This window comes from Lissotriton vulgaris, chromosome 7, assembly GCF_964263255.1.
Source record: "Lissotriton vulgaris chromosome 7, aLisVul1.2, whole genome shotgun sequence".
NCBI classification, from domain to species: Eukaryota; Metazoa; Chordata; class Amphibia; order Caudata; family Salamandridae; genus Lissotriton; species Lissotriton vulgaris.
Window position 1 is genome coordinate 720732177 of NC_141695.1, and position 20575 is coordinate 720752751.

The following is a 20575-nucleotide window of genomic DNA, read 5'->3' on the forward strand; positions in this document are numbered from 1 at the left end:
GAAGCTACCCGACAACGCCTGTTTGCACCCGACATCGCCTGGTTCCAATCTGGTTCCACGGTAGTCACTGGCTAGTGACTTTGAACACTGTCCCCTCTGCTTTCAGGTCTTCACATCTTCAGATCCACCCTTGGATCCACCGGAACTCTTCCCATCGAGCCGCCTGCAGCATCTTCAGCTCCAAGCACCATCGACCAGCGTGACGAAACCCGACACTACTTCGACCCTGTGCACCCGCTTCCTGTGGGTGAGGTAACTCAGCTCCGCCGGTGCTCCTGCACTGGTACACATCTCAAGGGCCTGTGTCTTAAGTTTCAGCTCCGTAGGTCACTCGGAAGGTTCCTAACTTTCTAACTTTGTACTTTTTACGCACCATAGACTTTGCATTGGAAAGTGCGTGCACTTTGAACACTGCACCCGAGTCCCGCGGGCCTTTCCCGACTTAGTCACTACTAGTCTCGAATAGCTCCAGCGATTCCCAAGGCCCTAGGCCTGTTCCCTTTCCTATTGGTATCTCTTATACCACTTTCTTAGTATATGGTTTAGGTGGCCCCTAGGGCTCATCCATATTGTGCAACTTTTGTGTATTTTAAACTGTCTTGTGATTTAACGCTTGTGCTTCTGTGCTCATAAAGAGTCCAGGGGATTTTATAGTTAATAAATCAATATATATTTTCAATATATATCTGTGTGGTGTCCCATTCATTTGGTATTCAAGGGGGTTGTGTATGGTATAACAGCTGGCTTTACATGCCTTTCAGAGTTTAGCCTAAGACTGCTTTGTCCACGTTACCACTAGGATAACTGGTCTACAAGGTTGAATTACAACCATCATCATAAAGGTTGCTTGGCATGGTACAAAGTGATCACTAAGAATTAGTGAGCATTATATACCAGGCCAACTTCTCACATTGGTGAGCAGCGGATTGGGATCTGAGCTTGCTGTTGTTTTACCATTACAATCTTTGAGATTATCATTTGAAAGATCATACAGGTACCTGCTAGGTACATATAAAACAAGACTAGTATACTTAAGTTCTACTGAACTTAGTTGTTGTAGAGCAAAGGGAGTAGCACACCCTAGCTACAACTACTAGATAGGTTTAGTAGGTAAACACCAGTGTAGGTAGATTGCAACACATCCACCCACACTAGAGCAATGTCTGGAGCAGAGGGTTCCACTGGGAATGTCTCTGTTGAGAGTGACCCTCCAAGGGCACTATCCAAATTTGCTATTTTTTCCTTTAAGGAATTAAGACAGCTTTGTGTCTTAAGGGGTCTGAAGACAGGGCCTTCCCCTACTACAGACCACCTAAGAGAGCTCTTAGACCAGTCTGAGACTCTAAAGCCCTCTAAGGCAAACCCCACAGGGAATGCCGAAGGAGGCCATCCTTCAGAGGATGACACTGTAGACACCCCTGGTCCTATCATCCTGGTAGATGAGGAAGCCTCCACCACTGGAGCTCCTCAAGTAGATGAAGAGGAAGAGGAAGAGGAAGAAGAGGAGGAGGTGGAAAGCAGTTAGTCAGATGATGACAGAAATAGTCAGGTGCTGGTCAGTAGGCTGAACCAGGCTAACTTAAGTGTGTTTGGGACTGAAGCAAGGCTGACCTTGCCCAGCCACCCAAATGGACTTAACCAGGGGCATAGGAGGAGGAGGAATCACTCAGGTGAATCCAATACCTCCCATGTCTCTAGAGGCTCTCATGGTCACTCCAGGAAGGAGATGACTAGCCCTCAGAGAAGGGAACATGAGGCCAAGATGAGAGAGGCTGAGCTTAGGATTCAGAGGCAAGAACTAGAGGTTGCCCTGGCCCAAGAGAAACTTGCTAGAGCAAGACAGCCTAGAGAGAGTGGGGTAATAGAACCCACTGGTGGCAGCAATATCCACAAGGATAAAGACAGGTCTTTTGATAACAGAAACCTGAGTAAGATTGTGCCCCCCTACAAAGCTGGGGATGACATCCATAAATGGATTACTGCAATGGAGAGAGCCTGCAGAGTACAGCAGATCCCTCAGGAGCAGTGGGCAGCAATCTTGTGGCTCTCCTTTGAAGGTAGAGGCCGAGACAGACTCCTCACAGTTAGTGATGGGGATTCTAGAAACTACCTGGTCCTGAAGAGTGCTCTGATTGATGGGTTAGGCTTAACCACTGAACAGTACAGGTTAATGTTCAGAGACACCCAGAAGACACAGACTCAGGACTGGTCTGAATTTGTTGAGTGTGCCACTAAGGCTCTGGAGGGATGGTTGCTGGGAAGCAAGGTTACAGACTATGAAGGATTGTATAATTTGCTGATGAGAGAACAAATTTTAAATAATGGTCAGAACCAGCAGTTGCATCAACATTTGGTTGACTCAGATTTGACCTCTCCCCAAGAATTGGGAAAGAGGGCAGATAAATGGGTAAGAACCAGAGTTAAGCAAAAGAACCAGAACCAGGGTGGTGACCAGAAGAAAACAGACCAGAAGGGTGGGGAGCAGAAATCTAAAGACCAGAAGTCTTCAACAGGGCCCCAAACTGAGACAGAGGGTGGGTCCCAAACTTCCAGGAAGAAGAAGAAGAAAGAAGGTCAGAAGAAACCCTGGTGTAAAACTTGTAAGAACACCTCTCACTGGACAAGTGAGTGTAAAAAGGGTGGAGCCCCCAGCACTGCAGCCCCTAAGGCAACTGCACCCACTAGTACAGCTAGCAGTGCTGGTCCTCAAACCAAGGGGGTAGTGGGTATCACTTTGGGAACTGAAGGAGATTCTGACCTAGTCAGAACCCTTACACAGGCTGTTCTGATTTGTGAAGGGGACATAGATTTGACCCCTGACATAAGTCCCAGTAACCTGGGCAAATACAGACAGACGCCTTTGATCAACAATAAAGTGGCTCAAGCTTACAGGGACAGATGTGCCAGTGTCACTATGGTGACACCTAACTTTGTGGACCCTGGACAATACATGCCAGGTGATAATTACCTGGTGACCAATGCCAGCAATGTCACTACTACACATAGTGTGGCACTTGTTAACTTTTCCTGGGGAGGGGTAACTGGCCTAAAAAGAGTTGTGGTTAGTGGTGATCTCCCAGTAGAATGTTTGTTGGGCAATGACCTGGAGAACTCTCTATGGTCAGAAGTTGAGTACAGGACTCATGCAGAGATGTTAGGGATATCATCACATGTCCTTGCTGTGACCAGGTCACAGGCCAAAAAGTGCCTCTCTGAACCTCAGGTCTTGGATCCTGGAACAATGGACCAAGCACCTTCCAAGAAGAAGAACAGGAGGGTTAAGGCTGCGCCTTCCCAACTGCCTACAAGTGAGGATCAGGCTTCACAGGAAACTGATCTTGAGACCCCTGAAGGAACTGTCTCTGAAGAACTTGAACCTGATCAGGTTGAGTTTCTGGGGACAGGGGGACCTTCTAGGACAGACTTGGGGCAGGCTCAGTTAACCTGTCCTTCTCTTGAACCCCTCAGACAGCAGGCTGCTGCTGAGGCTGCTGGGAATGCTCAAGGTGGCCATAAAGTTTATTGGGATGAAGGACTCCTTTACACAGAGGGTAGAGACCCCAAACCTGGTGCAACCAGGAGGTTAGTTATACCTCTGCAATTTAGGGGTTTCCTTCTCACCTTGGCCCATGATATTCCTTTAGCAGGACGCTTAGGCCAGAACAAGACCTGGGACAGGCTTGTCCCTCACTTTCACTGGCCTCACATGTCTGAAGACACCAAGGAGTTTTGTCGCTCCTGTGAAACCTGCCAAGCCAGTGGTAAAGCAGGTGGAACAACAAAGGCCCCCCTGATACCACTACCTGTGGTGGGGGTTCCCTTTGAAAGAGTGGGGATTGATATTGTTGGTCCAATGGATCCCCCTACAGCATCTGGGCACAGATTCATACTAGTGGTAGTGGATCATGCCACCAGGTACCCAGAGGCAATTCCACTTAGGACCACAACAGCTCCTGTTGTGGCCAGGGCCTTACTTGGAGTTTTCTCCAGAGTGGGGTTTCCTAAGGAGGTAATATCTGATAGAGGTGCCAACTTCATGTCAGGATATTTGACAGCTATGTGGAAGGAATGTGGTGTCAACTACAAGTTCACCACTCCTTATCACCCACAATGCAATGAGCTTGTTGAGAGATTTAACAAGACCCTAAAGGGCATGATTAAAGGATTACCTGAAAAGCTCAGGCGAAGATGGGACATCCTACTGCCCTGCCTTTTGTTTGCTTACAGAGAGGTCCCTCAAAAGGGGGTTGGCTTCAGCCCCTTTGAATTGTTGTTTGGGCACCCTGTAAGAGGACCCCTGTGTCTAGTGAAGGAAGGATGGGAGTTACCTCTCAAAAAGCCTAAGCAAGACATAGTGGACTATGTACTTGGTCTCCGCTCCAGGATGGCAGAGTACATGGAAAAGGCATCCAAAAACCTTGAGGCTAGCCAAGAATTACAGAAAGCTTGGCATGACCAAAAGGCTGTCCTTGTTGAATTTCAGCCTGGACAGAAGGTATGGGTGTTGGAGCCAGTGGCCCCAGCAGCACTCCAAGACAAGTGGTCTGGACCCCATACAATTCTGGAGAAGAAGGGAGAGGTTACCTACTTGGTAGACCTAGGAACTCCCAGGAGCCCCCACAGGGTGCTCCATGTAAACAGATTGAAGGCATATGTCAGCAGGGAAGACATGGGCTTGCTCATGGCTACAGATGAGGGACAGGAGGAAGAGAGTGACCCTCTCCCAGACCTGCTCACTCAGAACCCTGAGGATGGTTCAGTTGATGGTGTGGCCTTAGGTGGCAGCCTCACTGAGCATCAGCAACATGACTGCAGACAAGTTCTACAGGCATACAGACATATGTTCTCCTTGACACCCAGTCAGACTAACTGGTGCACCCATGTGGTGGACACTGGTGACAGTCTTCCTGTAAAGAGCAAGATTTACAGGCAACCTGACCACGTCAGGGACTGTATAAAGACTGAGGTGCAAAAGATGCTGGAATTAGGTGTCATTGAGCCTTCAGAGAGCCCCTGGGCTAGCCCAGTGGTTCTGGTCCCCAAACCTCACACCAAAGATGACAAGAGAGAGATGAGGTTTTGTGTGGATTACAGAGGACTCAATGCTGTCACCAGGACAGATGCACACCCTATTCCAAGGGCAGATGAGCTCATTGACAAGTTGGCTTCTGCCAAATATTTGAGCACATTTGACTTGACAGCTGGCTACTGGCAAATCAGGTTATCTGAGGAGTCTAAAGCCAAGACAGCATTTTCTACCCCTAGTGGGCATTATCAGTTTGTGGTGATGCCCTTTGGTTTGAAAAATGCACCTGCCACCTTCCAAAGGTTGGTGAATCAAGTCCTCACTGGGTTGGATGACTTTTGCGCAGCTTATCTGGACGATATTGCTGTCTTTAGCTCCACCTGGGAGGATCACCTGGTCCACCTGAAGGAAGTGCTTGAGGCTCTGCAGAAGGCAGGCCTCACTATCAAGGCAACAAAGTGCCAGATAGGGCAGAGTAAGGTTGTATATCTGGGCCACCTTGTAGGTGGAGGCCAAGTTCAACCACTGGAGAGTAAGATCCAGACCATCAAGGACTGGTCCCCTCCAACCACCCAGACTCAGGTCAGAGCTTTCTTGGGCCTGACTGGGTACTACAGGAAGTTTGTTAAGAACTATGGGTCCATTGTGACTCCTCTTAATGATCTGACATCTAAGAAGATGCCCAAAAAGGTTCAGTGGACAGAAATCTGTCAAAAGGCATTTGATGACCTGAAGAAGGCCATGTGCTCTGCACCTATCCTGAAGAGTCCTGACTACTCAAGAGAGTTCATTGTCCAAACAGATGCTTCTGAGTTGGGAGTGGGAGCAGTGCTTTCACAGCTTAATGTAGATGGCCAGGACCAGCCCATTGCTTTTATTAGCAGAAGGCTGACCCCCAGAGAGAAACGTTGGTCAGCTATAGAGAGGGAGGCCTTTGCTGTGGTGTGGGCCCTGAAGAAGTTGAGACCATACTTGTTTGGCACTCACTTCAAGATTCAGACCGACCATAAGCCCCTCTTATGGCTTAATCAGATGAAGGGTGAAAACCCCAAACTACTCAGGTGGTCCATTTCCCTACAGGGGATGGACTTTACAGTGGAGCACCGCCCAGGGACTGACCATGGCAACGCAGATGGTCTCTCCAGGTACTTCCACTTAGAACATGAAGACACAACTGGTCAAGGTTAGTCTAATGTCCCTGCGTTTGGGGGGGGGGGTTATGTAGGAGAGTAGGGTCTGCTATCCTATGGTCACCCCAAATTTTTGCTTTTTGCTTCACTGGTTTATGACTTAATGTGGCTGTGGGCCTGCTAATCAGACCCACAGCCTGCTGTTCTCTCTCTAAATTACTGCCAATGCACTTTAGGTGCATTACGAATTGGAACTGGTTCACCTTATTGGCCCCTGTAACAGTGTACCCTAGGTACCCAGGGCATAGGTGTTTCCAAGGCCTACCAGGGGCTGCAGCATGCATTGTGCCACCCCTGGCCTGGCCTCCATATTTGACACAACTGGCTGATCACTCAGCTGGGGTAAGTTGGTGTAATCACCTCTTACTTAGGTACAGTATGCCTGTGCCTGACCCTAAACTGGACACATATGTTCCTATCAGCCACTCCTATGGAAGGCCTCATCAATCCTGGAGGCAGAGTGCTTGGAAATATGTGAGATGGTGCTCTAGCATGAGCTGAGCCTGTCTGCAGCTGTCGGGAACCACTCCCTAAGCTGTTCCCGGATATTGCCATACCATATACTCTTAAGTGCATTATAATCCTCGCGGTTATTTGCTATCTTTGGTTTGGCTTTATCAAAACATGTCGAGTAAGGTGTCATACAAATTGGAATACTATCCTCTCGACAGTTCTGTCGACGGGGATAGCATTCCACCCTTCTAGAGGGACACGACATGTGTGTAGCCTTAACCCCGGTTAAAGTTAAACAGAGCCTCAGCATCACAAAATGGATGCTGCCACCACAGACACGAGTCTGGCCTCCTGCTGCTGACCGAAACTCGGCAGATGGTGGCCTGGACAAAGGGTTTCCTGCCTTGGGAGGTGCGAGCACCACCCCAGACAGGGTTTTGTGTATTGGGTAGGACAGGGCTGAATAGAATCAGACATGCCCGGGGCACACAAGGTGTCCCCGTGCATAGGCCAGTCCAAACCGGTCCTGGGACTTTCCAGACCCAGGCTTGGCGCGGAACTGGACAAAGGAAAGGTGGTGTAACCGCCCCCCTTCCTGATCCACCCCTCAGATTGGGAATAGGAGTGGGACCAGTGCCATTGCACAGCAGATCATCCTGAATCAACTTAAAACTAAGAAGACGACTGGACTTCGACATTCTGCTGCTCAGAAGACTGAAGAAGAATCTCCCTTGTGGCCTAGGAGTGGCCACCCTGTGAACACAGGTACCAACCAGCAACTCGACGTCTGCTTTGCCGCCGCCTCCCGCCGGAGCCCGAGCCCAGAGCCCGACAAGAACCAGACTCCCAGACCTCTCAGAGCCCGATCCACAATCCCTGCAAAGAAGGGACCCGTGGAGGCACCGAGTGACGTGGGACCGGACCTCTTGGAAGACACTCGAAAAGCTGACTGCGCAGCTTCTGAGGCATCCTCGACGTTGTGCTTTGGGGACTGAGAACCCCCACCACCGAGCAGCCCTTGCACCGAAGATCAGCCCTCCAGCATCTCCACGATCTGCGTGGGGCCCTTTTGCATTGTGCCACTCGACGCGCCATCCCGGCCACTAGCCACGTGGTCAGCGGCCATCTTGGCGACGAAACCGACGATTTACACAGCAGGTCTGGTTGCTCCAGACCTACCCAAGCTCCTGTAAAAAGGAGCACCCGCTCTGACCTTGCTGGTCCGAGTGTTAAGCATCTTTCAACTTCTGCGTGGCTTGTATTTGCCAAGGCCTGTTTGCTCCGATCAAGTTGCCGACACCGCCAACAGCGAGAAGCCTGCGTGGGACAGCTCGTGACCGACTCCTGGACGTCCTCGACCCCGGGTGTCCATGTGGCTGCAGAGAGAAGCTACCCGACAACGCCTGTTTGCACCCGACATCGTCTGGTTCCAATCTGGTTCCACGGTAGTCACTGGCTAGTGACTTTGAACACTGTCCCCTCTGCTTTCAGGTCTTCACATCTTCAGATCCACCCTTGGATCCACCGGAACTCTTCCCATCGAGCCACCTGCAGCATCTTCAGCTCCAAGCACCATCGACCAGCGTGACGAAACCCGACACTACTTCGACCTTGTGCACCCGCTTCCTGTGGGTGAGGTAACTCAGCTCCGCCGGTGCTCCTGCACTGGTACACATCTCAAGGGCCTGTGTCTTAAGTTTCAGCTCCGTAGGTCACTCGGAAGGTTCCTAACTTTCTAACTTTGTACTTTTTACGCACCATAGACTTTGCATTGGAAAGTGCGTGCACTTTGAACACTGCACCCGAGTCCCGCGGGCCTTTCCCGACTTAGTCACTACTAGTCTCGAATAGCTCCAGCGATTCCAAAGGCCCTAGGCCTGTTCCCTTTCCTATTGGTATCTCTTATACCACTTTCTTAGTATATGGTTTAGGTGGCCCCTAGGGCTCATCCATATTGTGCAACTTTTGTGTATTTTAAACTGTCTTGAGATTTAACGCTTGTGCTTCTGTGCTCATAAAAAGTCCAGGGAATTTTATAGTTAATAAATCAATATATATTTTCAATATATATCTGTGTGGTGTCCCTTTCATTTGGTATTCAAGGGGGTTGTGTATGGTATAACAGCTGGCTTCACATGCCTTTCAGAGTTTAGCCTAAGACTGCTTTGTCCACGTTACCACTAGGATAACTGGTCTACAAGGTTGAATTACAACCATCATCATAAGGGTTGCTTGGCATGGTACAAAGTGATCACTAAGAATTAGTGAGCATTATATACCAGGCCAACTTCTCACAAAAGTGATATTACCAATAGCAACCCTTTCACTGAAAAGACTCATTTGTTCATTTACAATATGTAGTCAGTGTGGTATTATGTACGATATAAATTCTATCCCAAGTGTGAACACCTTCCAGCAGCTACCAAACCCATTTAGTTTAGTTTGTCCTTAAACTGAGGGGGAACCCGTTCCAATGTGTGGTATAAGACATTCACAACATGCCCAGCTCACCCACTCTTCACTGAATTAAAATCACCAAGCAAGAGACCATCGCGTGCTTTCAAACTTGAATTCTGGGAAAGAGATTTTTAAAGAAGCCATCTGGTATGTGGGGAGTACATCAATATGACAGTGAGTTGGGCCCTATTGCCATTCCCTGATCACACTATATCCACTTTGCTTGCAAGGGGATTGATTTTCCTAAATTAAAATAATTTACTATTAAAATAGCCACCCGCATTACCTTTCTTTATAAGACTAAAATAGTGCTGAGGGTGCGATAGGGAGCAATTCCCCTCCTGTCTAAGTCTTGCTGTCGGCACATTTGCTGATATCCTGAAATGTAACTATGTGGTTCTTTTATTTTGGTAAGTTAGTCCTTTTTTTGCACAAATCTTGAAACATAGACATTGCCATGGTAACTAATACTTTGAAAGTGTTTTCCAACTTCCATTCTCATCTTTCCTTTCTAATGGCAACACCCTCGCCTCAGTCCTAGCATGCCTTACCCCTTTCTTCCTCTACAAACATTTTCGCTTACCACAAGTAGTCACCCAATGGTGTCTGCAACCAGCATCATGAGGGGCGATTTGTTAATGTTCGATTTTGTCAGCATCTAGCCACAAGCCCCGCAGGTAGCTATACAACCCATCCAAGCCCACCTATAAGCCAGACTGATGGTATGGACAGTCAATGATCCGAGATTACTCAGAGCATTAATTTGATGCATTCTGAACACCTTTCAGACTCCTGTTTCAATGCTCTGTGACCATTCTAGTTTAAAATGCTGTGAATAAAAACTGCATTTAAAGTTTCTTACTGCACCAAATCTAGGCTCTTAAAAGCTTGAACTCCTGGCTGATGTTAGCACTCTTTGCCTGGTCAGGTTACTAGTGCGCGCGCCCTAATCAATGAAAGGACTGTAGCTAATTCATAGTTTACATTTCAAGCGCTGGTATCGGCCTACTTAACCTTATTCAGCAGTAGGTCAACGAAAAGTCTCCTCCAGGACAACTTTTTTTTTTTTTTAATCTTTAATAGGTTAACAGATGGTGGATTATGTGGCAAGTAAGGTAAATCCATAATTATGCGGAAAATGCAATGTCTACAGAGTCACAGAATTCCAGTAGCCTTGTGTATGTTTTTTTCTTCTGCATAGTGGCAAAAAAGCACAAATTAACAGCCAAGTATCCCTGGTAACTTGGACTCTGTGCGCACAGTGTCCAAGTTACCAGGGTTACTTGCTGTCCATTGTTGGGCGAGGCCATTCAGTGCAGCACGCACAGTTTAGTTATTTGGCATACAGGAGTGCACAACTCACAAATTACTGACAAAAAAAACTGACACAGTTTTGTATGGTTTGCCTAAGGAGTGGCAGATACATCACGACCGCCTCCAGAAGCCTGGGGAATAATCTTTTTCTATACATAGAGAGTGTAGTTCTTTTAGAATGTGTCGAGGTCTCGTACCCGTTTGTGAGTTCTAACTTAATGCAGTATAAGAAAGATGTGCTGGTCTTTTCCGCCTTTGAATAAGTGTTTTCGCTCAGTCTGATCACAAACGAGAATAAGACACAGACTCTTTCCTTCTAGCCTGTACACAAAAGGCTCTGCCTCAAATTCCTGTTCTCCCTGTCTCCACAACATCTCAAAAGCACAGCTTCCCGCTGTTCACACTTGCCATTTAAACATTTCACTTTCTTCTCCCTTTCCTCTTTCAGTGCTTCCTTGTCATGCTTTCCTCCACCCACATGCTTTTCACTCCCTCATGCAGTCTTGCTAGTATATTTTTACAGTGCATCGAAGCAAGCACTTCAGTCGGCCTGTTTTTGTTATGGAGGCTGCAGAATTATCTGCCCGCTTTCCACTGATGTCCTGTCTGTGTGGCTTAAAGTAGGCCTGTGCATACTTACTTTTATTATTATGCGGCTAGACATGGATTAATAGGCTTGCACAATTTCCTGCATGTTTTACTTACATTAAAACCATCCCTTCCTCCGCGGGGCAGATGTTCAAGCGGAAATGACTTCTAATAATGGCCCATCGCGAGGAGAGCCGGTACTTGAAAAAAAAAAATATTCTTGTTAACAAATTGTGAAAATATGGATACTGCTGTGCTCGCACCTTTGCCCACCGCTTGTTTGAAGGGCTCCCTTGTGGGCAGATTCTGTTTTTTCCTACCAAGCCCATGTAGTGTCCCTTCGAGTCAGACAGGGCACCTTCTGTAGTTTATCGCATCTGAAGTGCATTCCTCACCAAACGAGACCACCAGGATGCTTTTCTCAGATGCCAGCTGATCAGACAAGCCTAACTCCTTCTATGCATAGATTCTATTCCGGTAGGTGAGCACGATTTTGAGTTTCACATACTATTCCCTGATTAATTACAATGAAACCAGAGACCAACACAGGGGATTTCTTTTATTTGTTGCATTGCAGACAGGAAATGGAACTCCACTCAGTCGTTCGCCACGGAGGTCACCGGCTTTGCCCATAGCCTTTTCTGCACATTTCTGAGTGGGCCTCTTTATAAGGCTGGCTGCCCTCTTCTGAACGGTCTTTGGGTCTTGTAATGTCTGGACTGTCCGCTCTCCATCATGCCCTGTGACACATTCAGGAGGTGTTCACTGGTGGTGAATGCAGCGTCATTTCCTCTCTCTCCAGCTGCCCTCAAGACCTAGCCCCCCCCAGGCCCCGGGGCCTTACTCTTCCCTGCTGGGTCCATGCCAGTGAATGTTGTGTCGCACTCACACTGGTATGTAGAGCAGCTCCTGACACTGACGCCACACCTCGACCATGCGGCCTCTGCAAGGCTCCGAGCCAGGCAGCTTCACAGCGAGACCGGAGCGGCCTACATTCCAGAGTCAGGCAGGGCATGTCAGGACAATGTTCCAAGCTGCACGTATGACAGCATCAGCTTCCTTCAGCCTTCCGGTGCCCACCCTACAGTAGCATCGGGCCGCGCAGCTGCGGTGACTTCCTTGCTCACGCTGTTGCCTTGGGACCATCATCAACAACAATTAAATAACAATGCTAATATTAGTAATGACCTCACTAACTGACGCCGTGCTCCCAAGCTGTCCTACGTCATAAGTGTGCGAATTAGCTGGTCCTGTTTTCACTTTGAATGGTTTTATATACTGTCTGTATTTGTAATGCAAAATCAAAACTGGAAGTGCCACAGTAACTTGTTTAGTACGCCACTTGTTACCCCCAATGTGCTGATTCGCAGCACTGTAAATTATAGTTTTTATTATTCCCAAAAAGGGCACTCTAAATATCGACCTTGGGATGAAGAAATGCAGAGTGAACCCCACTTACGGTCAAAAACTGCAACCAGCAGGCTTTTTATTCCGATTTTAACTATTGGTGCTTAACTCACGAAGCCATTCCTCCAGTTCCTTAAAGACACTCACTCTACATATATTTATTTGAAAAGTTTTATAACGCGCATACATGCCCGAAAGGGCTATCAGAGTGTTGTACAACAGACGTACGTTAGCATGAGTACAGTACAATATAATACATAAAAAGTACCTGAAACATAAAAAAAGTCACGGGGAGCACTGGGAAGGCAACATAAAAAAGAGGTGATCCACAGCAGTGGCGGTGAGTACATTAGGGCTCTGTGGCGTTGACCCACAAGCCGCACCCGCCGACTCCCGAGGCAGTCATTCAGTAGACAGGCTCAGCTTCCTCAGCAGCTGTGTCTGAAGCGGGTGTGGCAGGGCAGCCAGCAGCGTTGACTTCCAGCGTCATGCTGATTGACATGTCATTGACAGACTCAGCAGGCCAGGGGTGCGCATGATGGGTTTGGGTCAGAGAATTTTTCCGACCAGCCCAGGCATGCGCACTAGTGTTTGCTCTGGCTGGCGACTGCGCATTAGAAGAGCGAGGGTTGATCAATGAAGCAGCCCTCGGTCTCCTAATGAGCGGCAGGTATTCCTGCTAAGCAAATCCTGGCACTGCTGTAGAATCGTCTGTATTGGCTGAGAGGGGTTGCCACACTCGCGCCAGCGGCCTCTGGCAGTCCACCCACCGAGGGATTGGGCCCTGGGATGCCATTGGCTGAGGGAGGCTGGGAAAAGAGGCCTGGCTCGGCTGGCACTATTGATTGCACTGGAGGCAGAGGCTGGGGGAGAGAGAGAGGCGGACTGCGAGCCGGGCCCAGAGAGCTCGAGAGAAGAGTGCGATTCTGTCCAAGACAGGTCTCAGTAAAGGACCATGCTGGCGGGACTGGCTGCAGGAGAGTTACCCCTGATGGAGTCCATGGAGCTGAGACAGCCAGAGGCGCACTGCTGCAGGCGGTGAGGAAGCAGCTTGGGAGACAAGGCTTGGCTTTTGTAACACCTAACAAAGGCTGCAGTGTCACAGCACTCTGGTAAGTGACGGGCTCCTACATCCCATTACGAGTGTCATTGGTGGGCGGGCCGTTAGCGTCCCAGATCAGGGACGTGCTGTACCCATGGGGCTCTAACTACCCTGATGTCACTCACTGTAGTGTAGATCTGGTAAACAAGGCTAAATTTTGGCTGGCAAAAAATAGACCCCTGCCACCTAACCTCGAGGGTACAATACTGAGTGTCAGAAGGGTGGGTTGGCTGGGTTCCCTCCCAAAAGACATCGATGGTGACCTAGTACTCGTTAGATTTAGGCAGAGACACATTGTCCCATACCTGCGTACCTGTCCACCCCTAGTGGGAAACGGCCCAATTTCCGTCTGGGACTTGCATGATTTTTACCCTAGAAAGCCGTACATTCCCACATCTAGCCTAAAGGCAGGCTGCAACATCTTAATGGGCAGAGGACCCCATGTATCGAGCGGCCGTAGCTTTCCCACCTATACCAGACAGGAATCATTGTTTTATACACCTGAGAATTGGAACTCCTATTAATTATTGTTTGATTTAATTTTAACCTGTGAAAAGTATGCCATAATTAATATATTATCCCCCCAGGTTGGGCAAAATTATTATTTTTTTTTTTTTAACTTCAGATATTATGTGTTATGGTATGTATGTTCTTATTTATAACCGTTTTCAATTGTACGCTTTTATGATTTTAAACCAAAATCGAATAAAGCTATACTGACTGACTGACTGACACTCACTGTAGTGCTCTAACAATCCCCATGTGCAGCAGCGAGCTGGAGTAAACAGAGCTAATACTTGAACATACTGGGCCTGTGCGAGGCAGCGTGGCTCCCCGTCGCTCTCGCAGCAATGTGGTGTGAGTTTGAGGCCTGGCAGCTCACTCTGAGTGAGGCTGGCAGTCAGAGATCCAGGCTGGAGGCAGGCCGGTCAGAAGAATATACAGCAGTGGTCTATTCATTCAATTGAGGCTCCAGAAAAGACAAACATGTTGTTTTTACACTGCAAGTTATACCGCACTACAAATAAGTTAAAAGCCAGAGGGGGTGAAGTGCACACCTTCAAACATATATATAGGTGCACTATTTCTCTCCATACTACACTATCACTTTGCTCCACGTTATTTTCATCTGAAATGTTTGGCAGGTTTGTTTTGTTTTACATAGTATTTATTTATTGGGATAAAGTGAAAAGCACTGTGATATATCAGTTGTATTCATTATGTATATAGACATGTCAGCCCTGCTGCGGAGACAGCAGGCTAATGCGGTCACCAAGTAATGTTATCCTTCAGGGATGGTGGCACCCCTTCGCCACGATGTACGGATTGCTCACACGAGGTATAAAAGTTCACTCATGAAAGATAAAATTAAAAAGTCTCTTTGTGCCTTTACAGTTGATACAGTTTGGAAGTACATTTGGTGCATATCATTAACTTTAAATTACACCATCAGGACCACGAGAAGGCTGGGCATACGATCACACGCCTGGAAACCCTATCAGTTGACAAGTCACACAATACAAATATCAATAGATAAATTGACACACACACACTGCTCTCTGTCTTACTGTCTTCTCTGCCTACCCCTCTGTCTGACTCGCTTCCTCTCATCCTCTTTTATGCTCCCGCCCGCACACCCTACTATTTTTAGTCGACAAGTTAGAATGTTCATGGCACCTTTGTTACACCACTGCTTGAAGAGGAGGGTTTTAAAACCTTTCCTGAAGGATACAGTGTGAGCAGGCCGTTCTTGTTCGCTCACAGTGCAGCCTTGTAAATATTTTCTCCCCATGGTACCACCTGCAAGGGCCGGATGCCATAGGTCCATCCATTACATGGGTTTTGTATTCTGCTTTACGATAGGACAGTGGACGCTCTTGGAATACAGAAGTGTTTTTATTAAAGGACCACCAGAGGCTCCATAATATGCAAAGTAGTATTAGCCTGTGTCATGCGTTACATGCTTAAATTCTTTTGTGCCTCAATGATGTTCTAACTACAATTGCTTTATAAACCTTCTTTCTTTCTCAAATTTGCTTGAAAATACCCCATTTGCCCACTCTTTTTTCAAAATGTTCTCAAGAGGGGGGGGGGGGGAGTGGCTCCCCCAAATTCCACGTATGTGGTTTGGGCTTGCTCGTTACGCTTGCAACATTGCATTATGGCTATTGTATTACGCCTCACCACTTTCAAATGTCACCAGCCGCACTGATCCACAGGTATAGGCCCAACTAGTAAGCGCTGTAAAGTTCCAGGAGAGCTGTAGATCAAAAGGACAACCAAACACATTTTGAACACAGGTAAAAAGACTGTCAAACAGAAGGTGGAAGTACATAGAGAATGGCCTTGGGGCTATTGCTGAGGAAAGTCATTCAGGAGTAGCCATTTGACATGCTTTTTTAATGAAACTGGAACTGATCTCAGGAGGAAGGGCACTCCAACTTCTTGAAGGATGGTATTCTCTAAGAAGGGTTAGCAAAGATACCTCATACCACCCGAAGTTCTGTGGCTGGGGCCTTTTCGGACTAATGTGGTGAACTAGCGGCAGAGGCTGTGCGTGTATGAGCAAATTCTCCTCTTTAAGCACCAGGGGGAAACTTTATTTTGGGGCATAAAATATTACCTGGGACAACAAACTGAACAATCATTCCACAACATAAGTGGTTACTTGTAAATTCAGTTAATTGGTTTACAAGAGAGTCAATTGTTGTTGCAGCCGGGCCTTCTTGTTTTTTATGCTGGGCTGTATGTTTTGTGCACTGTAAAGTTAGCCTTGAACTCTGCTGAAGATGTAATGATATTTTAATTTCGAACATGTTCCGTCTGTATTACAACATTGATATATATCAAAAGAAATATCTGGTGTGCCACCAGGCACGCTTCTGCCACTCAAAAGTGAATGAAGTAATTTCCTTCCTGTTGCATCGCTTCATCCCTAGTCGTGCTCACGTGATGCTACTCAAGGAAAGAGACGGTCCTGCTCAATGAGCTCGGGGCGGGGGAGGGAGAGAGAGGAGGCAGCCTGCCAATGTAAAAAGAACCAAAATAAGACAGAACAAAGAAAGAATGTGCAAACGCCTAAAGAAACAAATGAGTTTCCAGTGTATGGAAAAAGCAAACGCAGAAAAAAATAGACCCAAGTAATATTGTGGCTTAAAAACATACTAAGGGCTTCTTTTCGAGGCATGGGCCAGGTTGTCAATGACTGACCAGTATAATTTTGTGAAGATATTTGTTTTATAATGTTTGATTAAATACAACACGCGATAAAAATCCACTAGAAAACCCTGGACATTTTGTTTCTGTTTTATGTTTATTGTGAAACAACGGTCCAAAAACTATGCTGGGAGGAGAATTGAATAAAACGTTACAACTTCCTGAAGTGCAAAATGTGTGTATGTCACAAGAGAAGTTATACTTTTGCCTATTATTTTAGGGCATTGAAAAGAGAAGAACTTTTTAAACTACACAATAACTATTTTCCCCAGATTATTGTTTGATCGTGTGTTATTGTAAGATTCTGACATTCCCCATTACATTTTACAACAGCAAGATAATGAATTAATAACATGTCGTCAAAACAATGAAGTTAATAATAAAATCCACAACTATGAAGTGCACTTCGTGGATGACTAGGATTCAAAGTAGTGACCTACAGGTAAACACACATATCTGCGTTATTAAGCCACCGTAAAGGAGAGGCAGCCCCTTAACGCAGAGTAATCCCAAAATGTCCACAAAAGTGACTTACGTGCAGTCCTGGTTATAGGAAAAGCATTTGAGCACCTCCGCGCCCGCGGGGACCTCGGAAGTCTCCTCTCCTCGACCCGGATCCATCGCCAGTCCCGGGGGGCAGGGCCGGCGCCGGCACGGCTGGATTCAACCGCGGCCTCCGTGCTTACTCGCGCAGGGAACCAACCTACTGCTATGTGTCAGTTTGTTTTGGTTTCTAGAAAGCGACAGTCAAAAATGTTTATCCTGTCCAAGGATTCCAGTTAAATACACGGATTTCTCACTGGAAAAAAAAAATCACAAAAGGTCGGGGACGGTGTTGATACCCAATATTTTCCTACAATAAACACATTTCTTAATGTTCAATAAACCAAAATACTTTTAATATATCATGTGAAATCCGTGAGTTAACGCAAAAAATGTCACATACAATTGCGTGGTCATAAAAAATTCCGAGCAATTCGCTGCATAACAAGTATTCAAACAGCTGATTGGTGTTTAAAATGTCCTAGTGTTTCCAGGACAAAAAGTATCAAAACTCCTGAATTAGTCTTCAAAATTCATGGATTTCATGTGGTAGGCTTCTTTCACGGGTTAAAACATAAATTATAATGCATACACAAATGCAGCCAGACTTAGTAGACCTCAAATCCTTTGCTGTTGTTTAAGGTAGGCTGTTGAGGATTGTTTAAAAATCTGTCCTTTATTTCTTCTGTAAGAGGCGATGTATTTAATGTCGAGGACCCCTCGTTACAGTATCGGCTCGAAAATGCTTCCCCCAACAGAAACTGGAAAACATACGCTGGTTCTACTTTTAGCTACCACGGGTACTTGTTGCACCGAAACCACACATCACTCCGTCGCTTTACCAAGCTCCTCCATGCCCCGAGGTATCCCTCCGCCGTGTAATCTGCTCCAGTCTGCCAGCACTAGATCCTGCCACGGTAGCGGCTAGATCCCATCACCAGGAAACAACACAGCGGCGTCTTGGATCACCTGACTACAACGTCACTGCTATGGATTTGCGCATTCGTGGTGTGGCGTCTCAACTCCGCCCCTTCTGTGACAGATTTACTTTTCCACTGCTCTCAGGAGCTCGAACACGCATGCGCTCCATTGATAGCATGCGCTCTAGTTTTACAGGGCTTGCAGCTCAGAGATAGGTAGGGCGAATGCAACAGTGTAACTGAATGTTTACAAACCTCGGTCTGACCGCATGCCATGCTACCTTCTAAAAAGATCTCAGAGCTCTTCTTCTCTTCGAAATACAATTGAGTGTACATGGGGGCAGTCAAAGTCATTGCAAAACAAATATTCGGTATTTTTTTCGGTCTATCACCTTCAGGTAAATTACATGCACGTTAAGTTAATCAGTGAGAAATGCGCTATTGTACACTATTGTACATTATGAAACCTCTATTAGTTAATGCACTGAAGAGGTCTGTGTGTAACTAGTGAACCACATAACCGAATCCTTTTTGGTGCAGTGGAGAATAGTGACTTGTGTATTTTTAGTGCAACGAGGTCCCAGTCTCTGATGGAAAGCACCATAAATATGTAAGTCATTATTTTAAACTTGCACGACATACAGTTTAAGATAGGCTGATACAAAGTGTGGGAAAAGGTTTAAGATAAAGTGCTTCCAAAATTTAGATTTTAGTAATACCCAGACTGTACATAGTGCAATTTGTTTTGTAACCAACCATCAAAATCCCACACTTTGCAACTCAGCTGGTTTACCTTACAATAACACTCAGCTGGTTTACCCTTGCAAAAAAACAGTCTTCAGGAAGCTTCAGGTGAGTACATCTATTTAAAAACATTTTTTTTTGAGTTTTTATATAGCGCGAACTTGACCTGAGAAATCAGGTATCAGAGTGCTTTACATGAGCACCAGTTTCGTTACAGAAGGAAACATTCATTTATGATCTATTAAATCTAATATCGGTTTCTAAGCACCCTTTACAATTGTGGATAAACCAGTTGTGCACATTTACATTTCTATTAGGCATGCAGGCTCCCTGCCAAGAAAGCCTGTTTAACTGTCTACCCCTTACTTCAAAATTTGCAAACATTCGTGACAAGAATTTTCAATTCTATTGAGGACTAGGAGGCGAGGATTATGCTTTCTCATTTCTTTAATGAAATGCTCAGCAGCCAATAAAAACAACCAAAAAACTACATTTCCCATGAACACCAGGGAATAACCATAGAGAGTAGTGTATAAAAGGTCCCAACATTAGTCTGTCTTCCTCTTTCTTTGTGGAAACACGTCCAAGTTAAAGTAAAATCCCAAGTACAGTAAGAACAATAATTCCAAACAAGCCGCAGTCATCCAGAGAATCCTGAAGTAGGCAGCAGAAGAACCTTGGGTCCAGAAGCCAGGAGGAGAACGAGATTCCGGAGGGGAACAAAAGACATCACTTCTGGTCTAAACCTGGAAAAGATACGGAGCCGTAATATCCAAAGGTAACAAGAATGTCAAGAGCAATCCAGGGAGGGAAGAACAAGGAGTGAAATATTTGTAATTGCATGTACACAGTCATAATACATTAGCATGCAAATATGAACCACGGGTGGGATAATCCTCGCCTCCTAGTCCTTAATAGAATTGAAAATTCTTGTCACGAATGTTTGCAAATTTTGAATTCTATGTCAGGACAGGAGGCTCCGATTATGCTTTTTTAAAGCTGATCCACCACCACAGAAGCAACACAATCAATAGGTTTGTAATAAAACGTTTTGAAGACAGAGTCAGATGACCAATCTGCAGCCTTCATAATATCAAACAAAGTAACACCCATGGAATAGGCTTTAGAGGCCATCGCCCCTCGTGCAGAATGCGCGCCAAACACAGAAACATCAATACCCGCCTCAGACATAAGCCACCGCACCCAGCGCGCCAAAGTAGCTGGAGTGACGGGGCGAAAAGGCTTTTGTAAGGCAATCAGCAGTTGACCCTGCATGTCTGAACGGAAAGAAGCAGTACTCACCTCGTAATCCTTAAGGCACTGCACAACACAAAGGTTGGGACGAGAAGGAGGTGAAGTAGTGTGGCTCACTGGTTAGAGGCGGCAGACCCGAGAGCAGAGGACGGCCCGGGACCAGGGTTCGATTCCCGACGCGGCAGGTTTCTGGACCAGGGTCAGCGGACTCGATAATTCTCTTGCCTCGGTGCCCACTCTGATCAGCGATCACACTCGGCAACTCTGGGCATCAGCTTGCCTCATCTTCACTAACGGCCCCACCAGACCGCCGGGGATGCCTGGTCTCACCCTGGAGATACCCATTAAGGGACCATCTCTC

The 20575-nt window shown here is 46.6% G+C and overlaps 1 protein-coding gene across 1 annotated transcript in view; it reads right to left on the reverse strand.

The window, feature by feature from the left end:
• The window catches only part of WIPI1 (WD repeat domain, phosphoinositide interacting 1), a 312079-nt gene extending 293806 nt beyond the window's left edge, over positions 1 to 18273 (reverse strand). The window contains exon 1 of the mRNA XM_086930963.1: positions 17289 to 18273. Coding sequence (XP_086787089.1) covers positions 17289 to 17374 — 86 coding nt within the window. The 5' untranslated portion in view covers positions 17375 to 18273. The remainder of the gene's footprint in view (positions 1 to 17288) is intronic.
• Positions 18274 to 20575: the final 2302 nt, after the last annotated feature.